General features: G+C 53.1%; 1 protein-coding gene across 4 annotated transcripts; it reads right to left on the bottom strand.

The window, feature by feature from the left end:
* Positions 1-8153: 8153 nt before the first annotated feature.
* Positions 8154-13739, bottom strand: CITED1 (Cbp/p300 interacting transactivator with Glu/Asp rich carboxy-terminal domain 1). 4 transcript variants are annotated; one of them, XM_036087374.2, is made up of 3 exons: positions 13446-13739; positions 9360-9484; positions 8154-8778 (listed from the first exon to the last, which is right to left on the bottom strand). In XM_036087374.2, the coding sequence occupies exons 2-3, from the start codon at positions 9417-9419 to the stop codon at positions 8233-8235; spliced, it is 606 nt and encodes a 201-aa protein (XP_035943267.1). In that variant the 5' UTR covers positions 9420-9484; positions 13446-13739; the 3' UTR covers positions 8154-8232. The 4 variants fall into 4 exon arrangements, with proteins under 4 accessions (XP_035943267.1, XP_035943269.1, XP_035943268.1 ...); XM_036087376.2 differs by lacking the exon at positions 13446-13739 and adding an exon at positions 12915-13316; XM_036087375.2 differs by lacking the exon at positions 13446-13739 and adding an exon at positions 12254-12400.
* Positions 13740-13983: the final 244 nt, after the last annotated feature.

Below are 13983 nucleotides of genomic sequence, written 5' to 3'. Positions count from 1 at the left end.
ATCCTTTCAGTTGATGGTGCTGTTGAATTTTTCTATAACTTTGCTGAATTTGTCTAGTTGTTCTATCAGTTGCAGAGAGGAGATGTTGAACTCTGCAACTGTAATTGCAGATCTGTTTGGCCTTGCAGCACTCTCAATTTTTGCTTTGTGTATTTTTTTTAAAGCAGGCTCCATGCCCAGCATGGAGTCCAGTGTGGGGCTTGAACTCATGACCCTGAAATCAAGACCTGAGCTGAGATCAAGAGTCCGCTGCTTAACCAACTGAGCCACCCAGGCACCCCTGCTTCCTGTATTTTGAAGCTTTGTTGTTGATGCATACGCATTTAGGATTACTATGTCTTCTTGATGACTTGATCCTTTTATCATTATGTGATGTCCCTCTCTGTCCCTAGTAATTTTCCTCGCTCTGAAGTCTCCTTTATCTGCTATTAATATAACCATTTCTGCTATTTTTTAAAAAATTACTGTTTACATGATATATCTATTTTTTTTTATTCTTTTACTTTCAACCTACCTCTGTTGCTATGTTTGAAGTGAGTTTCCTGAAGACAGGATGTAGTTGGGCTGTGTGGGGCTTTTTTAATCCATTCTACTTATCTCTCTCTCCTTTTTTTTTTTGAGAGAGAGAGAGTGAGAGAGAGGGAGAAATTCTCAAGTAGGCTCCATGCCCAGCGTGGAGCTGGCATGGGGCTCAATTCCACAACCCTGAGATCATGACCTGAGTTGAAATCAAGAGTCGGTCTCTTAACTGACTGAGCCGCCCAGGCACCCCTACTTATCTCTTTCTTTTAATTGATATGTGTAGTCCATTTATGTTTAAGGTAATTACTGATATCTCAGGGCTTAAGTCTGCCATTTTATTACTTGTTTTCTGTTTCTCATGCTTTTGTTTCTTTTTGCTTGCTTACCTGTGAGTTATTTGAACATATTTTAGAGTTCCATTTGGATTTATTTATAATGATTCTGTGTATATTGCTTTGTATAGTTTTCTTAGTGTTTGCTCTAGGTAGTATCGTATACATACAACACTTACCACAGCATACTGGTGTTCAAGTGAGTTCAGATTGACTAAATTCTATTGATCTGTCTTCAAGTTCACCGATTCTATCCTCTGTCACCTCCACTCTATTATTGAGTCTATCCAGTGAGGTTTTAACTTCAGTTATTTTTCTTTCATTCTAGAATTTCCACTTAGCTCCTTTTATAACTTCTACTTCTTCGTTGAGATTTAAAATTTTTTATTTAGGGAGCCTGGGTGGGTCAGTTGGTTGAGCGACTGCCTTCGGCTCAGGTCATGATCCTGGAGTCCCGGGATCGAGTCCCGCATTGGGCTCCCTGCTCAGCAGGGAGTCTGCTTCTCCCTCTGACCCTCCCCCCTCTCATGCTCTCTCTCTCTATCTCATTTCTCTCTCAAATAAATAAATAAAATCTTTTTTAAAAAAATAAAAAATAAATAAAATTTTTTGTTTATTTCAAATGAATCTGTAATTGCTTGTTGAAGTATTTTTATGATGGCTTCTTTATTTTTTTTATTAACATATAACATATTATTTTGTTTCAGGGGTACAGGTCTGTGATTCATCAGTCTTACACAATTCACAGCGCTCACCGATGGCTGCTTTAAAACCCTTGTCAGGTAATTCTTGTGTCTGATTCACCTTGGTATTGGACTCAGTCGATTGTCTTTTCTCATTCAAATTGTGATTTTCGTGGCTTTTGTTATAATGAGTGATTTTCTATTGCATCATGGACATTTTGGTTATGTTAGGAGACTCTTGATCCCGTTTCAATCTTCTACTTTAGCAGGCAGTCACCCTGTTTAGGTTTAGCATGTATGTTCTGGTCTATTTCTGTGGGTTGTAGTTCCAGTGACAGTTTAGTTTTCGAAACCCTTACCATGCTGTTTATTGGTCTGCTTCATTTTTCTGTTGTCCCTGGGACTCCCACTCAATCCTTGTGGGTGCTATCTGCAGGGGCAGAAGGTGCTTCCCTGAGCCGCTTGTTTTTTTGCTGGGTGATCTTCTGGAGGAAGAGGAAGGTTGTTGAAGCCACTGTACCTGGGTTTCCTTATGCCCCTGGGTGGAGGGTGGTGAGATACGGGGCTTTGTTACTGCTACTGCTGCAGGCAAATCAGGCTGCCTGGGGGTGGCCTAGTTCTGGAGTGGGGACTGAGACAGCCCAAGGCTTTGTTGCTGCAAGTGGACCAGACCACCCTCTGGGGCTTTGGTTGTGGAACAGGGCTTAGATCCTTCCAGTAAGTCTCCAGTCCATGTGTGAGAGTGTGTGTGTGTGTGTGTGTTTGTCTAACTGTTGGTTTGGTGGTTTTGGCTTCTTTGGCACTCAGTCTAGGGGTGTGTATATATATATATATATAGGAGAAAAAAGGAAAACCAAGGAGGCAGATGGTAACTAGACTTATTAAGGTGACCATTTTGTAATGTATATAAATGTCAAATGACTATGTTGTACACCTGAAACTATTATTTTGCATGTCAACTATACTTCAATAAAAACATATTCTCTCGGGGCGCCTGGGTGGCTCAGTCGGTTAAGTGTCTGCCTTGGGCTCAGGTCATGATCTCAGGGTCCTGGGATCGAGCCCCAAGTCTGGCTCCCTGCTCAGCGGGGAGCCTGCTTCTCCCTCTCCCACTGCTTGTGCTCTGTCTTGCTATCTCTGTCACTATCTCAATCTCTCTCAAATAAATAAGTAAAATCTTAAAATATATGTATATATTCTCTCATACCAGCAAGAAAAAAAAAAAGAAGAAAGAAAACCAAGGAAAGTAACCACATTATTATTCCTCAATAATGGGGACCTTAGGAGCCCCTAAGGTTCCTAGCCAGTTCACCTTCTTTCCCACTTTTAGAGTCTTTTTATCTGTTAAATAATTTCTAGGGTATATAGTTGTATGAGAAGGAGAGGAGCAGGGAAAAGTGAGTCAACATTATCTCATTCTGGAACCAGAAGTCCCCTAGTGTAGTTTTGAAATACATTTCTCTTATTTATTTATTAAACTTTTAAAAAATGGGCGCCTGGGTGGCTCAGTTGGTTAAGCAACTGCCTTCGGCTCAGGTCATGGTCCTGGAGTCCCGGGATCGAGTCCCGCATCGGGCTCCCTGCTCAGCGGGGAGTCTGCTTCTCCCTCTGACCCTCCTCCCTCTCATGCTCTCTGTCTCTCGTTCTCTCTTTCTCAAATAAATAAATAAAATCTTTAAAAAAAAAAAAAACTTTTAAAAAAGATTTTTAAAATTTATTTACTTGAGATAGAGAGGGAGAGAGAGCACGAGCAAAAGCAGGGGGGAGGGGCAGAGGGAGAAGCAGACCCCCCGCTGAGCCAGGAGCCCCGAAGCGGGACTCAATCCCAGGACCCTTAGATCATGACCTGAGCCGAAGGCCAGCCACCCTGAAATACATTTCTTTTAGTATGAGTGCATTTGAGCACCTTCTGATCAGTTTTGAAGCCATTTTAATTTCTTTTTGTATATTTCATTTTGGTATTTTTTTGACATTATGTGCTCATTTTTTATTGGCTGGTGGTGTTTGAGGTATTGATGTGTGAGAGTTGTTTTCATATTCATTGTGAGTGGCAGATATTTTCCTCAGCTTATTGTTTATCTTTGGATTGTGCCTTTTTAACAGTAGTTTTTGCCGTAAAGTTTTTAAAAATGTGGTTGAATGTGTCAGTCTCTTCCATAGCTTCTGGGTTTTGTGTCATTCTTGGAACAGCCTCCTGATTTCAATATTTTCTTTTTAAATCCCCTCATATTTTCTTCTAGTACTTTTATGGTTTCATTTTTGAATTTTTAAATCTTCAGTCTATCTGGAATTCATTTTGGTGTATATTGTGAGGGAGCGTATCTAGTTGTCCCAAAGCATTTATTGACTAGTACACCACTTCCTGTCTACTTTGAAATGTTATCTTTAAAAAAATTGTGGTAAAACACACATGACATAAAATTTACCATCTTAACCATTTTTGAAGTGAACAGTTCAGTAGCGTTAAGTTATTCACATTGTTAGGCAACAGATTTCTAGAACTTTCTTATCTTGCAAAAGTGAAACTCTCCTTGAACAACAACTCCCCATTGAAATGCTACCTTTTCATCATAGACTAATTTCCTGTCTTTGTCACTTCTTGCCTCAACCACTGTAACAGCTTTCTAGCATTACCATAATTCCAATCTGTCGTGCACACTGTGCCTGATTCATTTTCCTCATGCACCTCTGACCACAGCACTCTCTTATTCAAAACCTTCGGAGGCCCTTCCTGATCCCGCAATTGAAATTAAGCCCCCATTCCACTCTTTTGCGGTGCCTATACCTTTTCTTCCCGTCATGTCTCATGCTTTTTAATGATCTGTGTGATTATTTGACTGTTCTCTATCTCCTTGCTAAACGTCAAGCTTCATGAGAGCAAGGGCGATGTGCTCACCACATATTCCCAGTGCTTACTTAGCGTGCTCCTGGCCCACCGTAGGTAGTCAGTCCGTGTTTGTGGAATGAGAGCTTCCACTTGGCCTCTGGAATAAAGTAGAAACCACTGCAAGATCTGATTCTTTTATTTTTTTTTAAGATTTTATTTATCTGAGAGAGAGAGAAGGAACACGAGCGGGGGTTGGGGGACTGGGGCAGGGGAAGGGCAGGGGGAGAGGGAGAAGCAGACTCCCCGCTGAGCAGGGAGCCCCACACGGGGCTCAATCCCAGGACCCCGGGATCATGACTTGAGCCGAAGGCAGACGCTTAACCGACTGAGCCACCCAGGCGCCCCTGCAAGATCTGATTCTAACTTACCTTCTCTCAGCCCTCTGCCCTTCAAGGAAGTCAAACTGCTGGACCCTCTGCCCTTTCTGAAAGAGCCGCAGGCTTTCTAGCGCTTGGTTCTGGTTTGTACCGTGTCTTGATTTTATCTTTTTACTTGTGCTTCAATTTCTCCCTGTGCCCGAAGGCCATGCCTTGCCCTCAGTCCCCCACCAGCAGTACTGCCTTATGGAAATCCAATCCATCCTTCAAGACTGTGGCTCTCTCCGCCACTGGACTGTGAGTTCATTGACAGCGGAGACAGGGTCCCCCTAATTTGTCCTCAGGGAGCAACACAGCTCCTGGATTCCAGGAGGCGCTCGGAGCCACACATCTCCATCTGTTCCCAGGCTGCGGGCTCCTTGCGGGTAGGCAGTGCTCCTTATTGGTGTGCCTCTGGGGACCTTGCTTCCTGGCCCCCCAGGGCAAGACTTAAAGCTGGCTTCAGGAATCTTCTGGTAACCTAACGAATGTGTCTGGTTGTGCTGGGAGAGGCCTGAACAGGGGAAGGGCTGGAGCAGGGGCAGAGCCTTCCCAGCCTTTCCCCAGCTGTGCCCTTGACGTTCCCTCACTCCTGCCTGCCCCTTCTCCAGCAATTAACAGTTACTGCCTCCCGCCCTTCCCCTCTCCTCACCTGGGCAGAGCCCTGGCTCTCCCTAGAGGATGCTCCCTGCCTCTTCCTCCCTCCAAGCCCTCAGGAGAGGAGGCTGCCCAGTTGGCCACAGTTCCGGCCCCTGGGCACCGGGAGACAGGATTGCCACGTCCAAGTTCCTGTTCTCCCTCCTCCTCCAGGCCTTGTCTAGGGATGCCCAGTCCATTCCCTGCCACTGTCTGCTTCCTGATGGCACCCCTGTCACCTCCACGATGATTCCGAGGCAGCCCCTGGCCCCCTTGCCGAGGCCCTGGGCCCTGGCTTGGGCTTCTCCCCACCCCAAGGGCATGCTGGAGGCACCAGAACTCGCAGAGGTCAGGGGTAGCAAGCTGGGGCCCATGTGCTGGATCCAGCCTGCTAACTTACTTTGTTTGGCCGGAATCGTGTTTTGTAAAGGCCCCAGCAGGGGAAGGACCTCGAACCCTCCAGACTTTTAGGGGCAAGGTTCCTTCCACATCCTGCCATTCTGCTTTAGAGTTCATTCCTGAGGCCACCTGGACCCTAGAGCTGTCCAGATTCTGAAATCCGCCTGCCGACCACAGCTTCCCTCCTTCCTCGTCACTTCCTGCCTCCCCCGATCCTGTTCTGTTCTCCACACACAGACCTCCAGGCCCCCAGTCCTGCCCTGTTCCCCCCGGGGCTTCTGTTCTTCTCTTTCTTTTCTTACCCCTGCCTCACCGGTCGTCTGAGAGCCCCACATCTTCCTGTGGGAAGCCTTAGATGAATCTAACCATCCACCTTCAGCGGGAGCATCCTGAAAATAAAAGTGGGTTCATTCTTTGCTCTCCTACAAACAGGGCCGGGGGTACTAAGGATGAAGACACACTCCTCACCTAGCGTAGAAAGCCCCGTGCGCTCTGCCTCTTGCAAACTTCCTCTGCATCGTCTCCTCCCAAACTCCTGTCAGCCTTGAACTTCGTAGCCATCTAAGCAGCCCCTTTCGGGGACCTGTACCCGCGCACCAGCTTTTTCTCTCACTCGTTCTTTCCTTGGCTGACCTTACTCTTGTTTTAAAACAAGGGTAGATATGTCTTCGTGTAAAGGCACAGAGCGAGGCCAGTGAGGATATACCACACGCAGATAAACAGCTGCTACCTCTCTGGAGGGCAAGAGGCGATCAGGATTGAGGGAGAGAGTTGGTCAAAGGGGACTTTGGCCTTATCTGTCAAGTTTCTACTTTTCACAGGGCGATTGTATCACGTATTTATTACTTGTGAGCTAGGAAAACAAACAAATGAAGCAGTTCAATACCAGGAAGCCTACCCCAGACTTCCCAGGCAGATGGGGCTGTTTTCTTTTCTGGGATCAAATAGCACTTTCCCCGTGTTATAGCAAATACTGCGCTTTATGGTTATTTGTTGGCGCCTCTCTCCTTCTAGATGGGGAACATCCTTAAAGGGAGAAGCTTTATCTCATTCATGCTCCCAGTGCCTAGCAGAGTGCCTGGCCCAGAGCAGGTGCTAAGGAAGCGCAGAAGCCAGGGCACTGCTTCCGCCAGTGGGAAGCGCTTTGAACGCGCTTGCTATGGGGACAGGCCTGACACTAGTCCTGAGAAGTCGATTCGTTTTTACCATATCCAAGGGAGAGTGTCTCCAGAAGTCAGAAATATGGGTGGGGGGGCCTCCAGGCTCTCGGGTTGGGTCAACACGGGGATGGGCCCGGCACCCCCAAGGCCAGGATCCAATTCGGTGCTACTGTCCTGTCACTTGGCATGCTTTTTTTTTTTTTAAGATTTTATTTATTTATTTGAGAGAGAGAGAGCACAAGCAGGGGGAGCGGCAGGCAGAGGGGGAAGCAGGCTCCCTGTTGAGCAAGGAGCCCAATGTGGGACTCATCCCAGGACCTCAGGATCCTGACCTGAGCCGAAGGCGGACGCTTAACGGACTGAGCCACCCAGGCGCCCCCACTTGGCATGCTTCTGAAGCCACTGCCTAAGAGCAAGGCTATATTCCTCAACGTTGAACTTGTCAAGCCCAGTCCTAATCTGTATCTCTAAGAGGAAGAGGCCGGCCTCAAGCAACAGGCTGTCCCCATACCCGGTGGGCCAGGAAGCCCAGCGTTAGGAGGACACTCACGCCAGCTGAGTGTCCCGGGCTTGGAGGGAAAGGATGAACAACTCTCGGGGGGACTTGAAGAAGGCACCTAGAATCCCAGAGTGTCATCATGGGAGTCTGCTACTTTTGCAATTTTCCGGAGAAATCTGAGCTCCCAAGTCATAGGATGCTTCTTAGGTCCCATCTCTTGCCCATGGGCAACAGGGCAAAGGAGTGGCCTTAATGGGCCGATTAGACTGGGGCCTAGAGAGTGGGTAGGGTGGCTTTTAGAGTTGTAGAGCGGGTACCACGTGGCCAGGGCAACGCTTTAGGCTTGGATGTGCCTGGGGCAAGGAGGCTGCGGAAGGGTCTGAAGGAGTCTTTCATCTGAGACTGCTCCTCCGACCAGCCCCTCTATTCAGCCTTGATTAGGACAGCATTCCTGGGGTCTCAGGGCAGTGAGGCCAGGTACTTGGGCCCCTGGAGAGATTAAAGGCAGTGGCAGGCGGCATTTGGTGAGCAGCCCCCTTTGTGCCCCACCCCCACCCCATCCAGCTTCCTCCCGGCTAACCACCCACCACCCCACCGTGGGCCTCAGAATTGCCAAAAGGAACGTCAGACTGTGCCGCACCCCTTTAGACCTCAATGAAGAACACCTCCAGCTGGCCCATCTCTTTGTAAGTAACTTTTATTTTTTATTTACAACAGAATCGGTGGCTTTGTTCCTCCATCTTTAGGGACAGTGAGCATCAGCAGCCAGATGGAAAGTCCGCAGTGAAGTCAAACTCATTCTGCCCCAGCCACAGCTCCGGAAGCTCATTGGCTCGGTCCAGTCCCAGTTCCACCACCAGCGACATCAGCACCTCCTCATCCACTGGGTCTGAGTCGATGATAGCAGGGCTCTGGGCACCGGTAGAAGGAGAGAGTGACCCCGCCCCTCCCGCCTGAGCCCCAAGGCCCCAGTTTTGTAGGGGCCCTGCCTCCCCAGGTTGGCCTGGAGTGGCGGCGGCGGCGGCGGCGGCAGCGGCCATCCCATGATACTGGCTATTAAGTTTCTGCAGCTGCATACTGGCCAGCAGATGAGGGGCGGGGTGCAGGTTGAAGGGTGGGGGTTTAGTGGGAGGGGTGGCGGTAGGAGAGCCTATTGGAGATGGAGATCCCGAGGAACTAGTGGGAGCCCCACTGGCCTTGGTTCCGTTCGAGGCCACCCCGGGGTAGTGCAGGATGGCCACTGCTTTGCGATCCTTCACGCCCAGGTTAGAGTAGGCCAGCGAGCTCATCTCTGGGTTGGCATCCTACAAGACAGAGAAAGGCACAGCTTGGTACCCCCGTTCCTGGTTTGTCCGTCACCGTTCATCGGGCTCAGGAAGCCCCTACGTGCCCTTCCTCTGGGGCTAGTGGTGGGGAGAGAGCAAGAAGGCCCCCTGGCAAGTTAGGCTCCCAGCTCGAGTGTCCTTTTGCTACCATGGTCCCGAGCACTGAGCTCAGACCCAAGTCTTCGGTGCTGGGCGCCCACCATCCTACGTGGGTCAGTGGCTTTCATCTCTCTCCCCCTGGCCCCTCCTTCACGTCACCATTCCGAAAAGGGCACCTCATTGGCTCTCTTCTCAGCCTCACAGCAATCTCTTCAAAGGAGCGGCCCTGTGCCGCTTCTGCTTCTCTGTTCCCCTCCTCTGCCATCTTTCAACACCTCGGTGGGCTCGAGTTGACCATACTTAGGCAGAAGCTATTCTCATTCTCCCCAGAGAAAGCCCTGCTGTCTCCTCTGTGCTAAAGGACACTAGCTACCGTGCATGGGAGGGCCTACCACAAGGCCCAGACCAGGTCGTCTTTCCATGCCTCTCGGTATCTCCATCGGCAAGATGGCGGAAGTTACCTCCTTCACAGGTGAGGTGCCACCCTTGACATCAAGTGCAGGCCTTGACATAGTTGGCATTTCAGAGCCTTGGCAGAAGCTGGATAAATTGGTGGGAGATGATGCCGTCAGCTGGAGCTTTCGTGCTGTATGTGAGGGAAAAGAGGTAATAAGGACCAAGGCTTTACGGACCGAGAGAGCACTAGCAAAGCCCTAAGCAGGGCAGCTCCACACAGCTACGAGGCAAGGATGGTAACAGCGTTAGGCCCAAGACCAGAAACCACCTGAGCAGAGGCAGGAGATCAAGCTAGAACATTTGCCCGAGGCAGGAAAGGTGCTTGATTTAGCCAGGTGCTGCCCACATCCCCAAGAGGGGACACACGTGACTGTTTCCTCATGTGAGTGACTTCAGAGCCTCAAGTGTGTGCGTGAGGTGCACTGTTTCTGATTCTGAGGGCAGGGATGTCCCTGAGCGAGGAGCACACTTTCTCAGTGGACCACTGGCACCTGGGCTGGGGACCTGGGGCCTCCACTGGGATTGGGAGAAAAGTGGGAAGGACTGAGGGCAAGGAAGACCTGGAAGGCTGGCTGCGTCAGCCAGCGGAAGGAATGAGTCCCCAAAGCTAAGGTCATGGGGCTCCAGAGCCCTGCCTCCGGCATGGGTGCGAGAGAAGCCCGGCCGATCAGGGTGGTGTCGGGGCACGAAGGCAGCCAGAGAGAGCAGCTGGGAATGTCTCAATCGCCTCCAAGCCTCCCAGACAACCTGGGCAGCACCGGACTTTCCCAGGATATCTGCTCGGAGGCCAGCCACACCCATCTGTAATGACAGGTGGCAATGATTCTTCCTGGAGGGAAACTGAGGCACAGAGCTTCAGTGGCTGTCCCATCAGGTAGCTCTGGTTCTGGGAGCAGGGGCTAGCACTCCTTATATCCACATGCCTCACCTGACCACTGGCCAAGTCATCATACCGGGAATGATTCAGACGGCTCCTGGAGAAATGATTCCCCAGCTCAAGTGCCAAAGGATAAGGGGATGAGGGGAAAAAGAATACCCCCAAACCAGAAAACTAAACATCTCTGAAAAATCTCCAGTTATTTTCCTGGAAGCTTTTTTTTTTGAACCCCCTATATTCTGGCCATCATGATGAGTTAGAGATGTAGAATTTCATATTTATAAATACCTCTTAGCCCAGAAATCCTTCAGGACCTTAAAAAAGGATCTCTAATCTGTCCAGCAAGGTTTGATTTCTCCACACCCCCCTCTTCCCAGTGGTCATTAGAAATCTGTTCAGACACTTCTAGAAAGTGACCGCTCACTACCTCTCTTTCTCATCGCCATTTAGACAGGAGGGAGGCAAGAAAAACAGAGCAAGGAAGAAGGGGGCGGGGAGAAAACACGAGAAAATCAGTTTCTGGGTTTGCCACTGCCGCTTGATTGGAAAGCCCTGCTTCTTCTCTGAGGCAACCGGAGAATATTTCAAGCCAGTGATTACAAGACAAGGAGTTTAATCCATGTCATCTTCAAAAGCTCAGCACCTTTGGTATCAAGCAATTCTGTGTCCAAACAACAATGTCTGGGGGGTGGGGGGCTGACCATCTTTTCCCTTTCCTATTCAGCCTCCCTTCCTTCTGCCGCCAGGTACCCGAATGTACAAAAGAAAAAGAAACAAAACAGCGGGAACAACAATAACAAAAAGAAACAGAGGAGAGAGAGAGGGAAAAAAGTAGGAAAAAAAAAAAAGAACGAGAAAAAAAGTCTCTCTGTTCTGATTATCAGTTCCTGGGGAAGACCATTTTACCATGTCTCCCCCTTCAGGCTGGGAGCGCCCCTAGGCGGGACCCTGTTTCCATTCGGATCTGTGGCCCTCCCATCACCGCCACCTCCCCACCCGCCCTGACCCCCGGCCTGGGTCTGGGCTCTGTGGGCGCTCAGTAAGTGTTTCTGGGTCCGTCTGAAGCGGCAATAGCATTTCGATCGGAATCCCTGCCCCTGCTTCGCCAAGTTTCGGTCCCCACTCTGCCCCCCCACCCCCAGCCCATTGGAAGGCAAAACTTGGCCGCGCGGAAACGTCTCAGCCCGCTATCCGAGCTGCGAGCTGACCACTGCTCAACCGCCGCGAGAGGCGGCTGGGCAATCCGGAGCAACAAGTGCCTCCGCGCCCGCTGGTGCCTCGCCGGCCCCGGCCACCAGTCCCCGGTCCCGCCGCCCTCCCTTCTCTACAGATCTTCCCCAGGGCCGGCAGCCCCCTCCCGCCCAGATGGGGGTGGGGAGGGGAGAGGAAGAAGAGAGAAGGGAGAGGCAGGTAGGGGGCCGCGCGTCTTTGACCTGTTGGGGGACCCAAAGTTAAAATGGCACCAACCGGATGGCTCCATCTCGATTGCTATTTTCTCACTCAGAAGGAGAAATTTAAAAATCCAAACAGTACTGCGGCTTGGCTTGGACGCGCTCTAACCAGACCGGTCAGTTTCGCCACCTGAAAACTAAAGGCCCGTTGTTTGCGGACAGCTCGGCCGCCCTCCTCGCCGCATCCCAGGTGGATCTGCGGGAGTTGGGGGCGGCTGGGAGCATCCCTGCACGGTGGGCGCGAGCACCCAGGCCACCGGGGCCCCGAGCGTCCGCTCCCGCAAGTGCCGTTATCAGGAACCGATCGTAGAGCCTGGGTGGGCGGGCAGGCGGGGAGGGGCGCGGGGTCTCCGCCTCGGCCGCGAGTTTGGGGCCCCGTGGTCGCCCCGCGCGCGGCGGCGCACTCAGCGCCGGCACTCCCGCGCCTCACCAACACTTACTGAGCGCCCGCTGAGCTACCCGACGCGGCCGCAGGCTGAGCCTACCCCCTAAGCCAAGCCGCCCGTAGTCAGTGCTATTAAGCCCGGGTACGAGAAGAGTGAGACAGGCTCGGAGAGGTTCGGTAACTTGCCCAAGGTCACAGCGCTAGAAAGTGGCGGAGCCGGGATTCGCAGCCAGGTCGGTCTGACTCCAAGTCCGGCGCTCGGCGAGGCAGGGACTCAGTGCGCGGCCCGGCCCCGCGGCCCTCGTTTATAGGGAGAGGGGTGTGTGCGTGGGTGTGCGTGGGTGTGTGGGCGTGCGTGGGGGGGAGAGGAAAGGCCGGCTGGGTGAAAGAGGCAAGTTGCCCAAATTCGCTAACTTCCATCCCGCAATTCCGCTGAAGTCGGCCCCCAAAGCCCCTCTCGTCTCCAGTCCCCGAAGGAAACCTGAGCTGTGTGCAGCCCCGGAGCCGGAGCGTCCAGATGCGGTCCGGGCGGTTAGCAAAGTCGGTGGAAGCCAAGCTGGAGAAAGCGCGGGCGCGGGGAGAAAAGGTGCTGCGGTCTCCCCGGGAGAAGCGGGCGCCTGGCCCGGCTGGCCGGCAGGCGGGCGCGCTGGCGAGCGAACCGGCTCGCTGGCGGGCGGGCGGCGGCCCCTCCGCCCCCAGCAGAACAGCTTTCAAACAGAAAACAAGTCCCCCAGAGTCCCCCAGAGCCCCCCGGCCCGCGCGGCCGCCGCCCGCTCCCCACACCCGCTCGGCTGGAGTCCCTGGCCCCGCCGACCAGCCCAGCGCCCTGCCCGGCGGCCCGGCTTACCTCTCCGAAGCCGCCTGCCCTGGAGAGAGGGAAGCGCGGAGCCCGGTGAGCCGCGGGCGAAGCGGCCGAGCCCCCAGCCCCTGGCACGCACGCCGCCGTCGCCGCCGCCGCCGCGAGCCGGTCGCGCTCGGTGCCACCCGACCCCGGGGCGCCTGGGTAAAGCCCGCCGCGCCGCGCCGCGCCGCCGCCACCGCACCGCACCGTGCCGCGCCAAGCAGCCCCGGCCCGCGCCCGTGCCCGCCCTCAGCTTCGGCGCCTGACTCCGGGGCGGTGGCGGTGGCGGCCGCCGCGCTCCCTTCCCGGCGCCGGGGACCCGGTTCTCAAGCCCCCATTGCCGCCCGGAGAGCCCTGACGCACACGCACACGGCAGCAGGCTGGACTCGGCTAGGAATCCCAGGAAGGACAGACCCTTTCCCCCCTTTTTTCCCCTCTCCCCCCAATTTCCACGTCTTTATAACCGGCTTAGGGCATTATTAGCACATGTCCTGGCTCGTGGGCGAGTTGATGGCAAAATCTGAACTGGATACTCACCGAGGGCCAGAGCGGGTGCTGCGCCTTCCTCAGCCCTCTTCCTCCTCGCCGGGAACGACCCCTCGCAGGCGGGCTGCGGGCGGGCAGCCGGGCGGAGCGAGCCTCCTCTCGGCGGCTCAGCGGTGCCCCTTCTGCAGCTGTGCCGCTGGGAACATTTTATAGCGGCGGCTGGCGTGTGTGGCCCTTTAAAGGCGCTCAAGCTGGTGCAGTCACCGCGGATCGTGTGAAAGCGAAGGGCCGGCTGGGGAACGGAGTCCGAGCGGCCCCGCGGGTCCGGCAGCGCCGGGGACCGTCCGCGGTTCCCGGGGTGGGGGTGGGGGGAGAGCTGGCGGGCCCAGGCCGTGGGCACTCGGAGCCTTGAGCCTCAGGCCGACGCCTGCGCTTCTAAAGCTGCGGGGGGCCCGTGCCCGGGACCTGGTCTCTCCCCACCGCCCTGCATGGACTTGCCCAATAAATTCCACTTAGCAATTTCGCTGAGGCGAGGGAGAGCTGTTAGTGTCTGTTTTCTGACCTAAATCTTGCGGGGTGGCCAGAGCGG

The sequence above is a fragment of the Halichoerus grypus genome, chromosome X (genome assembly GCF_964656455.1).
Source record: "Halichoerus grypus chromosome X, mHalGry1.hap1.1, whole genome shotgun sequence".
NCBI classification, from domain to species: Eukaryota; Metazoa; Chordata; class Mammalia; order Carnivora; family Phocidae; genus Halichoerus; species Halichoerus grypus.
The sequence above is the reverse complement of the archived record's forward strand: the minus strand, read 5'-3'. Positions and strand labels throughout refer to the sequence as shown.